Below are 18,927 nucleotides of genomic sequence, written 5' to 3' on the forward strand. Positions count from 1 at the left end.
TTGGAAGGGTATCAGAACACTGTCTGCCCTTAAAAGAGTTTTGTTCTTTCATTTAAACTGTATATTACTAACTGCAACCACATACTCCAAGACAGCTGTTATATCAGGTACCCACATTTCTAGGAGGGTTAAAAGCCTTTGGCCTGTACCTAGAGGCTTGGAAATGTCCTTGTGTGTTTTTTTTGACATACACACCTTGGTGAAAGTCCTAAACTGCGCTAAAAATAATGAAGAAAATCAAGGAATGTCTGAGCGTCTCACTTTCCACTTTAAACGCCAACTGTTCATGTAGTGGTTGGTGTAGGGTGTGCAGATACAGTAAATGGCAGTGCAGTATTGATGTAACAAACAGATTCTAGATTCTCTCTCCTTCTGTCTTCCAGGCAAATGGGGGAAGAATGCATTACAGAAGAGAGACACTTTCAATCTCTAGGAAAGATGATGCAATCCCCACTTCTGCAGCATCCATGGTAGTCTCATAGGATACTCCTTTGGCCAGTGCAGCTGGAGGTACATGAACTGTGCTGTGAAGATAAGAACTGGTGAGGGAGAAAGGAAAAAAAAATCTAGGTAAACAAATATTCAAATAAGAATTCAAGCACAGAACTTACAGGAGAACTAGTTTCTATTTAGAAGATAAACAGGCAAGAAGGTTTCTATACAGCTCTGAAGATGGGAGGCACTATATAAATGCTAAACTTTCCTACTATTGTATAGTATTAGAAGGAGCATACTCTAAGAGTGGAAATGTCCTGTAAAGAGCACGGCTCTAGTTTAGCCTTGGCACCAACAGAGCTCAGGTACAAACCCAGCTTACAGGAGTGCTGCAGTCTTGCCACTGAACATCTATGTCCGTATGGGAAGCCCAATGTCAGGAGTGAGTAACAGATGGAGGTGAGCGAAGTACAGGAAATTCTAATAAGCAAATTTGGACGAATGCATATTTTAAAATTATTTTTGAAAAAATAAGGTATATATTCTCTATGGCTGTAAAACACCTCAGAGTTCAAGGTCTCTTCCTAAGCCAGATTCGGAAAGCACTTACTGCCACAGGTGAGAAGTTATTCAGATGAACAGCTGCAGTGAAGTCAATAAGCAACTTTCAGTATGAATTCAAAACCTGGTCCGCTGTCATTCGGTCATTCAGACACCCAAACCACCAGGCACTTACATGATAATGCTGGCCTACATTAAAAGGGAACTCTCTCTGGTGTTAGAAGCCACAGAAATAATAACCCAACTGGTGGGATTCCCTCTGACACCATTTCCAGAACCCCTTGTCCAGTTCTGAGAGAACACTTCAGTTCCACTCTGGATTTAGTCACTCAGGTTCCTTTATTTGGCATACAGCAAAGCTATGCTGAGTTGATCAGACTCAAACATAGGGGGTAGGTATACAGGGTACCACACATCCAAAGTTACACAAACTCTTCCTTTATGTATATTTACACATCAAATTGCATTTGCAATTCTTTATACCACACACATTTTTGACTTGGTTTGGTTACTTGCAGCCTGTACAGCATGCTCTTACCATGTGCTGTTCACATGTTACATTCTGTGTTTATCTTGCCCACAGTTCCTAGAATCCAGGTGTTGCTGCTTATCTTAGCTAGCACAGACATCCTCACTCCAGCATGTTTGTCAAGCCCCTATTTACAACTTAACCTTCCATTCACCTTCTCAATTACGCCCACTAAGAAATGAGGCAAGTTACTTATGTCAAGCCAGGTCTACACCAACATCAGATGAAGAACTGTTGTTCTTCGAGATGTTTTGCTCATGTCCATTCCATTCTAGGTGTGTGCGCGGCTGTCGGAGATTTTTGCCTTAGTGGTCCCCATAGGGCCAGCTGTGGTGCCCTCTAGCCTGCTGCATTCACACCACGGTTTATCAGGCACCGCCGACCCACGCCCTCTCAGTTCCTTCTTGCCGACAACTCCGAGAGAGGGGCAGGAGGGTGGATAATGGAATGGACATGAGCAACATATCTTGAAGAACAGTTACGAAAGGCAGGTAACTGTTTTCCTTCTTTGAGTGCTTGCTCATGTCGATTCCATTCGAGGTGATTCACAAGCCATATCAATGGAGACGGCCTTGGAGTTCACTGTCACGCAGCTTGCAGCACAGCTCTGCCAAAGCCAGCGTCCTCTCCCGCCCGCTGGGTCAGTGCATAGGGCGACGCGAACGTATGGACAGAGGACCAGGTGGTGGGCCCGACAGATCTCTTGGATCAGCACCTGCACTAGGAAGGCCGCAGCCACCGCCTGAGCTCCAGTGGAATGAGCCGTCACGATCACTGGTGGGGGCACCGTCACCAGCTCGTAGCAGTGGCAGATGCACGCCGTGATTCAAGATGAAATTCTCTGGGCAGACACCGCGCAGCCCTTCATCCTGTCCACGACAGCAACGAACAATTGCGCTGACTTACGGAACGGTCATATTCTATTGACATAGAAGGCCAGAGCCTGTCTGATGTCCAGCATATGCAACCTGCACTCCTCATCTGATGCGTGAGGCTTCGGACAGAGGACCAGTAAGTAAATGTCCTGGTCCGTGTGGAACTGGGAAACGACCTTGGGCAGAAAAGCCGGATGTGGGTGCATCTGGATCTTGTCCTTGTAGAAAACCATATAGGATGGCTCTGACGGAATCCCCTGATCTCGGACACCTGCCTGGCCAACGTTATAGCGACCGAGGAGGACACCTTCCAGGAAAGGAGCAGGAGGGAGCAGGAAGCTAGGGGTTCAAAAGGAGGGCCCATGAGCTTTGACAGCACCAGATTCAGGCCCTATGGGGGAACTGGGTCTCGGGTCCAGGCGCTCTAGCCTATTCAGGAACTGCACTGTTCTGGGCTGGGCAAAGACTGACTTGCCCTGAAATGGAGGATGGAACACAGAAATGGCCGCCAGGTGTACCTTGACTGAAGACAGCGACAAGCCCTGGAGCTTTAGATGCAGCAAATAGTCCAGGGTGTCCTGCAGCAAGGCCTCCTCAGGAAGAACGCACTTGTCCAAGGTCCAACATGCACAGCACTTCCACTTTGCCACCTAGGTGCCCTGGTGGAAAACTTCCTGCTGCCCAACAGGACCTGTTGGACTGCCACAGAGCACTCCTGCTCGTCCGTGCTTAGTCACGGAGCATTCACGCCGTCAGGGGCAGCAGATTGCTGTGGTTCTGGGATAGCAGATCTGGTCAGAGAGGTAACTGCAGTGGGTCAGCCACTGAAAGACTCAGCAGCATGCTGAACCAGTGCTGGCGAGGCCGCACCGGGGCTATGAGAATGACCAATGCTGTGTCTTGCTTCACCATTAGCAGGACTCTGTGGATAAGCGGCACGGGCGGGAAGGCTAACAGCAGCATTCCCAACCACAGGATCAGGAAGTCGTCTGACAGGGAACCCTTGTCCCTGCTGTATAGGGAACAGAATATGCCTGGATGCAAACAGGTCCACCTGGGGGGTTCCCCACTGTCGGAGATCAGGTTGCCCACCTCTGGATGGAGGGACCACTCGTGGTGAGAGGAGAAGGCCTTGCTGAGGCGATCTGCCAGGACGTTCCTGGCTTCAGGTAGGTGAGCGGCCACCAGGTGAATGGCGTTCTGCACACAAAGGTCCAGAGGCTGAGTGCCTCTTGACACAGGGCCGAGGACCTGGTGCCGCCCTGTCTATTGATATAATACATCGCGGCTGTGTTGTCTGTGAGGACCTGCACCACCTTGCCTTTCAGGTGGGGCAAAAATGCCTGGCAGGCCAGGCACATCGCCTTGAGCTCTCTGACATTGATCTGAAGAGTTATGTCTTGCTGCATTCAACGACCTGGGGTGCTGAGCTCGCCCAGGTGTGCTCCCCGGCCCAGATCGGACGCGTCCGAGATGAGGGTGAGCAACGGTGATGGGGACACAAAGGGAACTCCCCGCAGCACTGACTTGGGGTGTAGCCACCATTTCAAGGATCAGAGGACACGGTCCGGCACCATGACCGTTCAGTCCAGGAGATGCCTGCTGGGAAGGTAGACTGTTGCCAGCGACGTTTGCAGGGGTCACAGATGAAGCCAGGCGTGCCTGACCATGTATCTGCACGCTGCCATGAGGCCCATCTGGCGCAGGCAAGTGTGGGCTGTGGTGATCAGATGTCTCTTCATGTGAGCTCACATGGAATCAAGAACCACGCCAATAAACTCTATGCATTGGACCGGCGTTAACATGGACTTTTCTGTGTTTATTAACAGGCCCAGGTCATGCAGGTGCAGTGTACCAGATTGAGGCTTCTCTGCACCTGTCCCAGAGACCTGCCCTTGATGAGCCAGTCGCTGAGATACGGAAAGATACGGAAAGACCCCCGCGACATCTGAGGTAAGCACCACACATTCCGTGAACATCCTGGGGGCCGAGGACAGGCCAAAAAGTAGCGCTGTGAACTGGAAGTGGCGCCCTGCCACAATGAAACACAGAAACCGTCTGTGTTCTGGGAATATGTGTACATGGAAGTAAGCATCCTTTAAGTCGAGAGCACCGTACCAGTCCCCCGGATCCAGAGAGGGGATAATGGAGGCCGGGGAGGTCATTCGGAACTTCAACTCCTTGAGAGACCTGTTGAGGCCATGCAGGTCCAGGATGGATCTGAGGCCCCCCTTGGCCTTGGGGATTAGGAAGTATTGGGAGTAGAATCCTCTGCCTTTCATGTCCCGAGAAACTGCCTCTACAGCCTCCAACTGCAGGAATTTGTCGACCTCCTGGACCAGGAGTTGCTCGTGAGAAGGGTCCCTGAAAAGGGATGGCGAAGCAAGGGGGTGGGAATGCGGGGTATGCAAAAACTGCAGTGTTTTGCCCCGAGCTACTATGTCCAGGACCCAGCGGTCCAAGGTAACCCCCAACTAGGCTGAGCGGCACGGAGAAAAGGCGGTTGAGAAAAGGACAGGCAGAATCTGTCCGGATGACTGGGGCATCGCTCTTGAACGCACCCTCAGAACGATCGCTTTTAGCCCCCCAGGTTCTTAGCGGGTCCGGGCTGGGCTGGCGAATGAGAGGAGGAAGAGCGGCGATGACTAAACCCAGCAGTGTCCCTTCTCCTTGCAGATCCCTGCTGGGCTTGCCAAAGCCGCGATGGCGGCGGAGGCCAAAATGGCTTTCTGGCAGACTGCAGGGTGTGCATGCCCAACAAGCAAAGGGTAGCCTGAGAGTGCATCTCCTGGGAGATGCTGTTTGGAGCCAAGAGCTGCATCAATCCTGCCACAGGATTGCTTGTCCAGCGACTGACTGCCCTCCCCTGCCCCGCAGGGCTGGCTTGCCCTCTCGGGAGCCTTAGCCTGGTCCTGTGGCACCAGAGACATCACTGGAGCAGGTGGAGACCTGTGTTCTCTCTGCACCTGGGGCTTGGGATGACGACGGTGTAGGCAGGATCGTGGGTCCCATACTGCTCACCAGAGCCAGTGACAGACCTTTAAGAGGGCTAACAGCCCCAGTCACAGAGGCACGCTCACGCTGCTCCAGAGAAAGCTGGCAGGCAGGCCCGGGTCCTCTAGCAGATGACCCCGGGGGCCTTCTTGCTCAGAGCCAGCGAGCGCTTCTTCACCTCCAGCAACAGGCTGTGCATGGAGGCCGCAGTACTTGGTGTGGCTTGCGTAGAGGACTCGGAAGCCGGGCACAGAGTGGACTACAACAGGAGGACCCTGAGGCGAATGTCCGTCTCCTTCTGGGTGCAAGGCTGAAAGTTCTTGCAGATTCGGCAATGCTCTTGATGTGTGATTCCCCCAAGCACTTAAGGCAGCCGTCGTGGGGTCACTCTCAGGTATAGGCCTGCCACAGAGAGAGCAGGGCTTAAACCTGTGAGCTCAGGGCATGCCTCATTTGTGGCAAAGTCCTAGCTGGGACCTTAGCTATCAGTCAACTAGCATTTAACAACTACTTAACACGAACATCAATCAAACAGAGGCCCGAAGGCCCAAAGTCCAATGGAAGAAACCGCTAGCTCTTGCCAAGCAAGAGAGGCATTCTGACTGACCACCACGGGGGAAAGAAGGAACTGAGAGAGCATGTGCCGGCAGCATCTGATATATCGTGCATGAGCGTAGCAGGCTGGAGGGTGCCACAGCTGGCCCTACGGGTACCACTAAGGCAAAAATCTCTGTCAGCCGCACACGTGGGCGCGCGCACACCTAGAATGGAATCGACATGAGCAAGTACTCAAAGTAGAAACCTTGTTACTGTGCCCATTCCTAGTGTTTGATTTTCTCCCAGGAGATAGACAATGTAGTAGACAGATACTCACAAAAAGTAGGGATACTTGGTACCCATGAACACGGGGACTGTTATACCCAGAGGTGGGGAGGGTATCCAGGACAGAGGGGATATGGGGTTTCCATTCTCTGTCCCTCTCAGACATTCCTTTGGGAAAGGGTCAGCCTCAACCTCTGCTAGGGGCCTTACGAAAACAGGCTGCTCAGGGAATGTCAGGGGATTCTCCAGCTCCCTTGACCTACTCTGGTCCACTGCCCCTGGTGGAGAGACAACTGCTGACTCCTCATTCTGCCACAACACCGCTTGGGTTGACTTTCTGCTGTAAATGGCCCCACTGTCAGAAGGCAGCACAGATTCTGGAAATGATTCTAGCCCAGTTTACCTGGAAGATTGGTTTAGGCCCAAAACCCTTTTCTAAAAACATTGAAAAACCTGCAGTGAAGTTCATCGTAACGTTTTGCTGCCAAGGGAACGTGGCTATCGCTTTCCTTCTGAAATACTGCCAAGAGCACAGCCAGGCTTTGGAACCTTTGCTGTGGAATTTAGATCACAAGAATCTAATTAAAACGTAGCCAACCCCAAATAATCCCTCTCCCTTCTGCTCCCCATCTCTTTATGAAATGAAACTCTCTCTCATGCCATTCTATTTCTGAATGCCAAATAAGCAGCTTAATTGATCAGAGCGCTGTATCTCACCACACAGAAATCGCCGGCAACTGGCCTCTCATGTGATACATAAGTGAGAAGAACGGCAAATTCCAGAGAGAAAAAGGTTTGGGCAAAGACATATTTAGAGTTACAATTAAATTTTTATTAAGGAGCATTTTATCCATAAACGTCCCCCCGCCCCACAGGATTACAGAACAAAATAATATGCTTTGCCTTGGAAGAAGGGCAGTTTTAAAGCTACTGTACCTGTAGGAAAGATCATCTCCAGCCCATGTTCCAAGCAACCATTTTAACAATCTCCCCAAGATTTTACCATAATTTTTGTTCAACATTTCATTACAGGCCCACCTCTAATAAGCAACTGAGTTTTACTATTCCTTTGGATGGTTCCTTACAACAAAATTAGGATGTTTTTAATGGTGACGACTGTAGGTGTACCAATAGGTCATAGGTATGGAAAGGACAGCAGTGTTTCCATTAAGCATGGCTACTTCATTCTCAGAACAGCACCAGTATAACTTCATTTATCTATCCGCCATTCAACTGACACCACTCTGATCTGAATCTTTGATGAGAACTGCTTTCCCATTCCCTCTTCTAGTTAGATGAACCCCCATTTTTGCTGATGCTCCCCCAAAACTTTGAGGATAAACGGGCTTGGGCTTGTACTTTATCAGCTAGTCAGTTCAATGAAAGGATCTCTCACAGCACAGGGAAGGTGGGGAACTCCTCATGTAGCTTCTAACCACCTGATAAGCCTTAAACAAAGGAGGCTGGTTGAGAAAGGCTGGTTGATAAACAAAACATGTAACCCCTCCCCACCAAGAGAGCTACAAATGTAAGTTAATAATTAATGTAACATACCGTGCTGCCAAGAAGGACAAGAACAGTATAAGGCAGATAGCAGTGACTGACCCTAATCCAGCAAGAGTTATATGTTGCAGAGTGGGTGATAAATCTGAAAAGAAAACATCAAACAGTTCGAGAAAACAAATACTAAAAATGGTACCATGGTGCAGCAGTATCTTGTGATTCACTACCTAAATCAAAGTTAAACTCTTACTCTGGATTTATTGCTCCATCAAGCAGTAATTGAGCTGAACATCCAATGGCCAGCAGCCAGCTGAAGAAATGAGATTAATGGTATATTTCTCAAAAGAGATTACATTTTCCTGTCTATTACTTTCCTGCTCTCCACCTCCCCTTTTTTTTTAAGCTTTTGACAGTCAAAGTAAATCAAGATCCTTTTCCTCTAACATCATCATCTGTTTCAGTCAAAGTCATAAGACAAGGGTGGCTCTGGTGCTACTAACCAATCTGTCATCAAATGGCTCAACTCCTCTCTTCCAAATTCTTGCAATCTGGGTACTATTTCCTTTTTTAGGATGGTAACTACAGCAATATGAACACCTCAGAATCACACCTGGGGAGAACAGACTGCTGTAGCACATGAACAAATCCCTCAAATATTTGTGTTAATGAGAATTGGGAGAGGAGGGTAAAATAAAAATGGCATGTGTCTGAGGAGAAGAGGAATGAATAATCTGCATATAAATACATAAATGACTGGCCTGCAAAGTTTTCAATCAGGATAAGAGTAAGCCATTTCCCCATCATGGTATTTCAGAAGAAAGAAGTGTGAAGGAGTGATCATTTGTTACCAAACTTTTCAGGAGTCAACTCTATCAAAATGATGCAAATAACTCTTTGCTCTGACTGCATGCGCCCCTTCTTATTTTCTACACATGCACAAGAAACAACAATATGCACCTCATGAATTATGGCCCTGATGCTGAAAACACTTAGATGTATGAGTAATTTTATGCACGTGTGCAGTTCCATTTACTCACATGTGTGACTGCAAGGTCAAGGTCTGCAGTCATAGTGTTTACTTGTAGTCACAGAAAATAACTACCAGTGATAATTTCAGAATCAGGGTTTTAAGATCTTATGTGCAGTATTTGATCAGCCTCCATACATGTTCAATTTTGGTCAGAACTTAAGAAAATACATAAACCTTTACTTCATCACAAACCAGTTTTCATATATAAAAATCAAATATCCATGGAACAGACTAACATGACAAAAAAAGAAAAATCTTTTCACCCCTTTGTATTACTATATTTTAGTTAAAATCACTACATTCTGATTTTATTCAGACCACTCTTAATTATAAGTCTGGAAGCCTATTTCCATCACTACTCTAGCACTCTTTATTATAGCAATTTATCGGATGATAATCAAAGCCTCACTAGAAGGCCTCTGCCAGAGAGAAATCTGGTCTAAATAGCCATGGTTTTATTGAATGTCTAAATCTTCCTCTGTTTTGCAAATGGAATGAAGAAGCACTCCTTAAAAAACTCAGCTTCTCAAAAATTCTCACAGCCTTTCAAGTTGTACAAGATCCAGTAAGGCCATGGAAGACTGACCTATCTAGGGGGAAGTGGAGTCAGAGTGGAAAGACAAGCCCCATTCCCACACCCATCTTCCAATTCTCCTTTGCCCCCCTTCCCCCCCAAGAGAAAATCCAGCTGCACGCCAGAGGGTTGTAGCGGTATTCTAGGAGTGGACAGAAGACAGAGATATGAGAAAGGGGTAGCTTTCTGATTGCATAAGTATTTTTAGTATTTAGCAGGAACCAGATTTCCATGTCAAGGGAAATTCCACAATTTCAAAAAACTGTCCCCATTGTGAAATAGTAGAAAAACAAGCCATTATGAAATTTCCCATGAAACAAAATTAAAAAAAAAAAAAAGTTTTCGTAGCAGCATTTTGTTTTGATCAAATCAAAACATTTTAGTCTGATCTTAACCTTTTAAAAATTATTATATATTAATATATGTAATTAATTTAATTTCAAAAAGTTTGTTTAGAAACAAAAACATAGAAACATTCCAGTCAAAAACGGGACGTTTCAATGTTGCTGAAACACTTCATTTTAGGTTTTTTCCCCTAAACAAAATGTTATCAAAATCAGACCTGTTTTTCTAAACATTTTCATTAACACAGAATTTTTCATCAAAAAACCTTTTTGGTGCAAAAGTTTCTGCTACCTCTAGTTATTTTGCAGCTCTTATCAACAGGAAAAGTACTCTTTAGAAAAACAGGCAGCCACCACAGCTGCCATATCCCTGAAGCTGGCTGAGTTTCTGAGAGCCAGAGCTGCAGAGGCTATTGCTGGCCTGCAGAGGATCTTAAGTGTGGCAAGAAAGAATTCCTTCAAGAAAAGAAGGGAGAAAAGGTAAAAGTGTCCAAGACAAAAAACAAACAAACATGTGATGCCCCTGAAAATACAGCATTTTTAGAAATAGAATCATTGTGAAGGGGCCTGAGTAAAAGGAAGAAAATGGAAATTTTATCCTGTCTAAAAATTGGGTTTTAGCACTGTCACTCGAGCAATGGGAGAAGAGCTCTGTGTAAGCTCAAAAGCTTGTCTCTCACCAGCAGAAGTTGGTCCAATAAAAGATATTACCTCACCCACTTTGTCTCTCTAATATCCGGGGACCAACACGGCTACAAGAACTCTGCATTCTCCAGCAATAATTCAGTCTTACTAGGTACTGACAGACCAAAACCACCAGTCAGAATTTTTGAGATATTTCTTCCTCTTAGATTCTACTCTACACCAGGCATAAAAGCTTTCATACTTCACAAAGTATAGTTTTCCCTGGACAAAGTACACCAGAGAAGAATGAGAATTCCAGAGATTTAGCGACTCTTTTAGTTAAATAATTTGTCTGCATTAAAATTCCCTGATTAATCTTCTACCAAGAAGGCAAGTGAGGAATCCAAATCCTCCTCCCTCAATTTCTGAGCGAGAGAAGGAAGAAACAAGTTTGCTTTGCTTTTCTGAATTCCTTTTACCCAAAGAGATTTCTCGTTTGGAGAATCCAGAGACAAGTAAGTATTCATTTATTTTCTTTGCTTTTCTCCTATCAACACTGGCTGCTTGAGACGCAACAGATAAGAAAAGCCATATTATCAATTAGCTGGAGGAGGAGGCCTGAATCTCCTCAGGGCAGAGACTGCTTTTACAAGTTTCAGAGTAGCAGCCCTGTTAGTCTGTATTCGCAAAAAGAAAAGGAGTACTTGTGGCACCTTAGAGACTAACAAATTTATTTGAGCATAAGCTTTCGTGAGCTACAGCTCACTTCATCTTTTCAGCTTTTACTGGCACTCAAATAACAGGTGATGCCAGTCACCGTCTCTCCGTAGCACTTGCTACTAGCCTGCCCTTTCATTCCTGGGAGATAGGACTATGAGGATAATTTCCTTGTTTCATACTTTAACGTAAACTGGAGACACAGGCCAGTTCACCAGTAACTGTACTGGAGAAACAGTAATTGAAGGGTTCAGACATTTTGAAGAGCAGAAAATACACTCTTTTATGTTTCTTGTTTGGTGTTTTCATTTTCACCAGTTTGTTCAATGCACTAATGTTGTCCAACATAGCACACCTGTATAGCTGCTGACAATTCCAGCAATGTTCTCCCCATCTATTGGCCTCAGTAGAATATCAATAGGTTGGAGGAGTACAGCAGTTGGAGCAGGCTCATTTGTAAATGTTTATGGCCTGTCGCAACCCAGTAAATAGTCTGAGGGTGAAGGTCCTGGGGTGGTTTTGGTTGGGCCCTGCCCCCCCCAAGCTGGCTGGGCTTGGCTCTCTGCTTCAGGCGTTGCAGCCTCAGGGTTGCAGCACCACGCAGATTTGGCCCTGCCCCCCTGACTGGACCAAATTTGTGTGAGTGGAGTTGTGACCTGGCTCATGGGGTTGCATTGCCACTCACTCAAATTTGGCCTACCTGGACTCCCATCATCATCATGATGGATGGGCCAAACCTGAGTGGCGTTAGGACCCCAGAGTTTCAGTGCCTGGAGAAAGGAGGCGAGCCAGCCAGCCCTGTGGGACAGGAGCTGCCACATTACCCTTTGAAACATTCTGGCGACCCAATTTTGGGTCCCGACCCAGAAGTTGAGAAACCCTAATCTAACCTTTGTAATGCTCCACTGGACTTCATTACTAGCAGGGAATTAAACAAAAGCCACAGAAATTGTTATTTTTATGCCAAGATATAGCCAAGCAATGCAACGACAACTTCTGTTTTCTCATTAGATGAAATACTGCCTTACCTTCAATTTGTGCCCAAACTGCACAAGATTGTGTCCTCACCTGGAAGGGAAAACATAACCAATGTCACTATTTTCCCAGGAGATGTATTTAATCAACAAGCCTACACCATCAGCAAAGGCATTCAGCCAAGAACCATTTAAATGTATTACAGTGGGAATGGATTCCTATGGTTTTGCTAGATCACCAAGCTTTCCTGAGAAGGCTACAGGCTATAAAGATAAGATTAAAGAGAAAGGTTTGAGGAAAGTCTAGCTCTCATCTTTTGGATAGAAAAAAATGGATACCTAAAAACCCTACATTGCGAGGGCTATAAAGTTGCATGGTTAAGCATTCAAAAAGTTAGGAAATACCAAAGTTGCATGTGCAATCTTAACTCTGCCCCCTATTCGCATATACAGATTCCTATACAGTGTTTAATTACATAGTCACTCACTGTGTCTCGAATAATATAATACACAGTGTTTTCTCCACCCTTGAATACACATTTAGCACCTTATAATTTTTAAAGAAAGTTTAATACAGTACTTACACTAGTTTAATTTTCACAATGATCCAAAATATCATTATGGACAGACTTTCTATAATTTCTTGTTTAATCAGTTTTCCTCTCTTTTTTGATGTGTTCTTGTTTCTGTTTTCTTTTTCTGCATCTCACACCCTCAAACATACATATACATTTTAAGTATAGTACTGCTCTATGGTGTATACTTAATATGAAGTATGTTATATTGGCATGGTTTAACATGTACTTTACCAATAAATGTCTTACATGGACTCTGGTATTTACATATATTTTATTGAAGATTTTAGACAAAAAAGTATACTATTGCAGTGGATAAATGGTATGTTATCATGTAATTAAAGACTAAGTCATGATGCATCTGCACAAATTACCCATTGCTAACCTCCGTTGTCAGGAACGAGTAATTTGTCTAGTGTAGACCAGGTGTATGATGCTGAAATGATGACTCCACAAGAACAATAATGTGAAAGTTGAGCAATTTAGAAAGTTAGTCACATTATTTAAAATTCTTTGGTCTGGTCTTTGCTAATAACTATTTAATACAAAGTGAGCACTGTACTCTTTGTATTCTGTGTTGTAATTGAAATCAATATATTTGAAAATGTAGAAAAAATCCACAAATATTCATAATAAATGTCCAAATAAATAAAATTGGTATTTTATTATTAACACTGTGATTAAAACTGCGATTAATTACAAATAATTTTTTTAATCTTGTGATTAATTTTTTTAATCGCTTGACAGCCCTATTTAACTACAATGACTAATAAATAAAGGCTTCCTTCTCCTTAAGTGTTGAAAATTCAACAATCCTGCCCCTTCAATAAAGGTATGAGTGTCAATATACACCCTCCCAACAAGTCTTCCTGCAAAACCAGGGCTGCCCAGAGTTGACATTCCCTGTTATTTATAAGGCTAAAATGCAAGTAAAACAAAAAACTCCATTAAAGAAGGTCTGGTCATCTTGTAGTGTCACTTGGAAGAACAGAATACCTTAGAGTAAAAGCACTTGACTCAAAAGAAAGAATCATATGTTGGTGTTGAGTGACTTTCAGATACTAACACTCCCTATGGCTAAATTATGGCCTCTGTAAATTATAGGCACCTGTAATTACCTATGAATTAGTGGGGTTTGTGCACCCATCCCTGAAGGCAGAAGTTGGCACTAAATCCCTAATCCTTTCCTTTGTTTATATTTCAGCATCCAGAATCGCTTCTGCATTACAAGGGTGAAGAGATCTGCAAGCAATTAAAATGGCTACTTCAGGACATTTCAGTTTAAGTTTTATATCATCAACTTTCTGTCCCTGACAATATCATCAAAACAGAACAAAAAGCTAAAAATTTTCCCTGGTTTTCCAATTAAAACTTCTTTCATTTAACAAAGACTCGGAGAAAAGGTTTTTTTAAAAAAATACACATTACCTTATTCCATTGGCTTATAATTCTCAGTACCACACAGTAATCTTTCCCCTGCTTTAAGGGAGCATTATAGAATGCCCCATAGTAATGTCTGTCTCCAAGAGAGATCAGCATGTTGTCAGCAACATCCTTGGCCAGGAATTCAGCTGCCACATACCCCTCAGCGTCAGTGGCATTGCTAAAGAAAGTCACAGCAGCCAGGGAATCACAAGTAAATGTGCTTTGCAAGGCCAAGGGAAGCACAATCACTTGATAAAAACTAGAATGAAACAGAAAAGCAACCATCAGCATTCATTTCCATGCACTAAACACCAGAGATAAATCATATTTGCATTTAGTTCTTTATATATTTTGGCCCTTTGTTTAATAGTTTTCAAATCCTGGGTGAACTCTTTCCATGTGTGGGTGAAATATTTCCCTTTATATATGTGCTATTTATTGCCCTCTGTATAAAACAGACTATATATGCCTATTATAAGGCTGATTTTCCAAATTGCACACACAGATTTAACATGATTGGGCATGCTAATTTAGTATTTTCATATGAGAACTCCCAACTATGAATCACTACTAACTGCCTGTTTGCTCAATTCATCCAACGTACAACTTTCTCCTTGAAGCCAAAGCAGAGCTGAAATACATTATCAACCTATTAAAAACTATTTGTTCCTGATTTCCCAGAAAGGTGCTGTTTCCAGTATCAAGAAAGTGATGAGAGCTCCCATCTATTGGACTTTAATTGGAAACTTGTCCCTTGAGTTCACTAAAAGTTCAGATTGTGATGTCCTCCCATAAAAAAGAGCAACTCTCAGAGTACATGCACTGTACTGTTGTTACACTATCCTTTGGCTCTTGCACTAGGTTTTCACTTCCAAATATTTCCTGCTTTACTATAACATGAGTTCCAGTAACTCGTCTCTCTCATTTCCCAGGCACTTACCACCAGACGTCAGCAGAGTTAAAACTCAAAGAGTATAAATAATAAAGAGTATTTATCATTTTTGGTACCCATAAATTAATATGGTGTTGTTGTTTATCAGGATTTGGAGAACAGACCTTTTTCAACTTCTTCTTGGCTACTAGAGAATTTCCTGCTAGCTGTATAATGTGGTCTGCACATAAAAATTATAAACTGCTCTTAGTTACACCAATGAATATCTGGGTTAGCTCCACTGAGCCAATGAAGTTACACCAGCATAAATTCAGAGTAATTGAGGACAGAATTGTGGTACAAAAAGGAGTGATTAAACTGAAGCAAAACTCCAGATCTGAACAATCACAAACTACAGTGAAGATGGGACCTGGATTCAAACTTTCTGGTTTGGTCCCAACTCTAATAAAATTATCTAATTGAATACAGTCTAAAATAAACAAACATCTAAATGATCAGTACTTTAAAAATATATTTTGAGAGACTCGGGAGCATGTAAGGAAAGAAAGAAAGAAAAAAAGAGACCTGATAGGTCCATTTCTATCTTCTGCTTTCCGTAGGCTGAGCGCTGGCACAGGACCTTGTACTGTTACAAACTCTATTTCTGGGAATGGAGGATCTAAAAAGCAAACAGTATCAGTACTTTAGAAAAGTTTGAGGAATAATCCAAGTCTGAGGGTAGTAAACTTTTTCTCACACAGCACAGTAACTAAAATGCTAACCCTAAAAGCTAGAGCTGTGCTTTAGATTCAAATCTGAATACAAGATACCTTAAAATGTACAGACAACGTTTTTGGTTAACAAATATTGGAGATGGTTTTTATTTTGATTGAACTGCATATCAGCAGGTTCAACCTGAGAAAGCCAATATGTGAGATCTGAACCTTACTTTTTGTAGACCTTGAATATCTCAGTCAAATAGTTTAAAGCTGTCATCGGAGACTTTCAGCAAGTACTTCCCCGAACTTTCAAGAGCCCCCTCAACTCTTGGAGAACTCAGAGATAGGAAAATAAATTCTGTTGCAGTAGCTTTCTTTGATTCCTATTTTGTACCCTCACCTTCCTTTGACATTCAGCACAGTCAAGAGAAGCTTTAATTCAGTTTTCTGCCTGGAGAAAATATTAAGGATTTTTATATTTTTTTAATCCTAGTTGAAGTGCACAAGGCCTAAAATGTCTAACCAATCTGAGCTTTGTATTAAATTTGAGATGGGCAGTGTAAAGGGAAAAACAGCTTACCGGAACCTGCCAGGCCTAGCATGTGGCTTGAAGAATTGCAAATCTGCAAGCCACAAGTGCCTTTAAAGTTGTGGTCTTTGCCACATTGGGCAACTGGTCAGACTGCCCTAATAAGACGTAAAGCAGCAACAATCCAAAATTTAAAATTAGTTTCACTCTCATCCCAGGAAACAGGAGGACTTTATGATGAAGTTCTTCCATATACAGTATTTGGCAACCAGGACATTAAGAAAAATGCACGTTGCCAGAACATTAACGCGTGCCAAAAATAAGTCAACTACAAAAATACAAAAATAAGTCATGCCTGCAGAACATCAAAATTTAACAATCCCTGTTGGAAAAATAAAGCCTTCAGATCACCTTCATAAAGTCGGAAACAATAGCAGCACCTAATGCAGGGCAGCCATTGTGTGGGAAAATTCCTGATCAAGAGTGAAAAGCTGCCGCCTCAAATTCAGCGGTTTGCCATTAACATCTATCCCTCTTGGTCTTCAGGTAAATTACTACAAAAACATTCTCCCAGGATTACAGGCCACCAGTTTGAAGCAGTATCCTTCAAACTTCACAGAGACACAAACCTAAAAGTGCCAGTATCTACCCCTATCTTCAACTAAACCCCTCTCCAAATACCCCTCTCAGAATCAGTGCTGGGTAGGCCAGGAATTTGGCACTTTACCATGGGTTTCGTTTTTATGGCAAGAATATCTGAGCTGGGTCACAGTGTTAGCTGGAAGCCAAAACACAGCAGACAGCACAGGTAATAGCATTGCAAGTGAAACAGGAAAATAGCACAAATCTTGAGGCTATACCTCCTGGAAATGACAAGATGGGATACTTGTTCACATCACGTTCAATGGTTTGGAAGACTCTGCATTCGCACTGTGGCAAATCCTTGATTCCCCATTTGTGTATCAGATGCACACATCTTCCATGTAATGTCCTAATATGGTCGATGGTCATCCACTGTCTTCGGCAGAGCAAGAAACCAGGTCGTTCAATGGTGTGATTATCTACAAGGTGCTTGTTGTTTATGTAAGAGCCTGCCCATTGCATCCACCAGAGGTTTTCTGAGTTGAAGCTGGATGACAGAAGAGCTTCTCTAATCACCCAGAATGGCCAGCAGGATTTAAGGCAAGTGCAAGATGAGTGAACAAAGCTATCATGGAGCGGGAGCTTTGGATTAGCAAGAACTGTCTTGTACTAGGTTTCAGAGTAGCAGCCGTGTTAGTCTGTATTTGCAAAAAGAAAAGGAGTACTTGTGGCACCTGAGAGACTAACAAATTTATTTGAGCATAAGCTTTTGTGAGCTACAGCTCACTTCATCGGATGCATTTGGTGGAAAATACAGAGGGGAGATTGATATACACACACAGAGAACATGAAACAATGGGTTTTATCATACACACTGTAAGGAGAGTGATCACTTCAGATGAGCCATCACCAGAAGCGGGGGGGAGGGAGGAAAACTTTCATGGTGACAAGCAAAGGAGGCTATTTCCAGCAGTTAACAAGAACATCTGAGGAACAGTGGGGGGTGGGGTGGGGGGGAGAAATACCATGGGGAAATAGTTTTACTTTGTGTAATGACTCATCCATTCCCAGTCTCTATTCAAGCCTAAGTTAATTGTATCCAGTTTGTAAATTAATTCCAATTCCGCAGTCTCTCGTTGGAGTCTGTTTTTGAAGTTTTTTTGTTGGAGAATAGCCACCCTCAGGTCTGTAATCGAGTGACCAGAGAGACTGAAGTGTTCTCCAATTGGTTTTTGAATGTTGTAATTCTTTTACGTAGAGTCTCTACGTAAAAGAATAAATGGACACAAATCAGACGTGATGAACAGTGTCACTTTCAGTAAGAATCCTTAAGGTCTTTCTGATTAGCTGATCTTTTGCACTCCACCAATACTATACGACTAGGACAGCACTGTAATTTACTTTACTATACATACTACAGTCATAATGACTCCATTTAAAAGGATATTATTTTCTTTGTGCCTCTTTTTAAATATGCCTCTATTTAAAATGAACTTATGCTTATGGCTAGTCAATCATTTGGCTTACCACCCTTTTAGAAATCCTTCATTTGGTGCACTAGAGCAGCCCTGTTTGAGTTTCTCTGCTTTTCTAGATGCCATTCTCTGCTGGTGATAATGCTTTAAAAATAGTGATGCAACTGAGCCAAAAAGTTTGCATCCAGATAGTATCTTTCCTCAAGTTCAGGGAAGTCAAATCAAGGGTTCTAGTTCAGACAATTCTCTGCTGAAATAATGCCATTTTCATAACTGACATTTCTTGCAAACGCATTGTTTCAAGGATTTTACGGCTGTTTGGGGATTTTTATTAAAATAAAAATAGTCTATTACGTTTTCACATTTAAAATAAAGAAATGGAATAAGTACAAATGGTATAAGTGAGGGTCACGTAGCAGTACTGATTAAATAGCACTGGTTTTGAGGAGAGACTATAAGTACAACATATGTAACAACATGTATGTTATGCTGAAGGGAAAAAAAATTTTAACCTGAAGAAAACCACTATCACAGAATCTTCTGAGGAGATGACAAAAAAAAGCCCACTGGAAGAGAGAAAAAATGAACTTAGAAAGGTCACTTAAGACAAATACATTAATTTTTAATAACAATATAATGGGGGGAGGACCCTTAGCTGTGTTTTAAACACCACCTTGTGGAATGTTAATCTTTTTTGGCGGATGAAGGGAGCGGTGTCATTAACTATATTCTGTTTGTTTCCTTTTTGCCTTTCGCTAAGTTGCATCAG

General features: G+C 43.2%; 1 protein-coding gene across 8 annotated transcripts in view; it reads right to left on the reverse strand.

Annotated features, from left to right (window-relative positions):
* Positions 1–389: 389 nt before the first annotated feature.
* Positions 390–18,927, reverse strand: part of SUSD1 (sushi domain containing 1) — a 92,987-nt gene continuing 74,449 nt past the window's right edge. For 2 of the 8 annotated variants that reach the window (XM_043514394.1, XM_038401534.2), the window contains 5 exons: positions 15,439–15,532; positions 13,986–14,241; positions 12,037–12,076; positions 7,771–7,864; positions 404–539 (listed from right to left, as the gene is read on the reverse strand). In XM_043514394.1, coding sequence (XP_043370329.1) covers positions 404–539; positions 7,771–7,864; positions 12,037–12,076; positions 13,986–14,241; positions 15,439–15,532 — 620 coding nt within the window. Of the gene's footprint in view, positions 540–7,768; positions 7,865–12,036; positions 12,077–13,675; positions 13,800–13,985; positions 14,242–14,560; positions 14,614–15,438; positions 15,533–16,330; positions 16,484–17,992; positions 18,725–18,927 lie in introns of those variants that run through there. The other 6 variants (XM_038401535.2, XR_005292898.2, XM_043514395.1 and 3 more) reach the window with 6 other exon arrangements.

This window comes from Dermochelys coriacea, chromosome 5, assembly GCF_009764565.3.
Source record: "Dermochelys coriacea isolate rDerCor1 chromosome 5, rDerCor1.pri.v4, whole genome shotgun sequence".
Taxonomy (NCBI): domain Eukaryota; kingdom Metazoa; phylum Chordata; order Testudines; family Dermochelyidae; genus Dermochelys; species Dermochelys coriacea.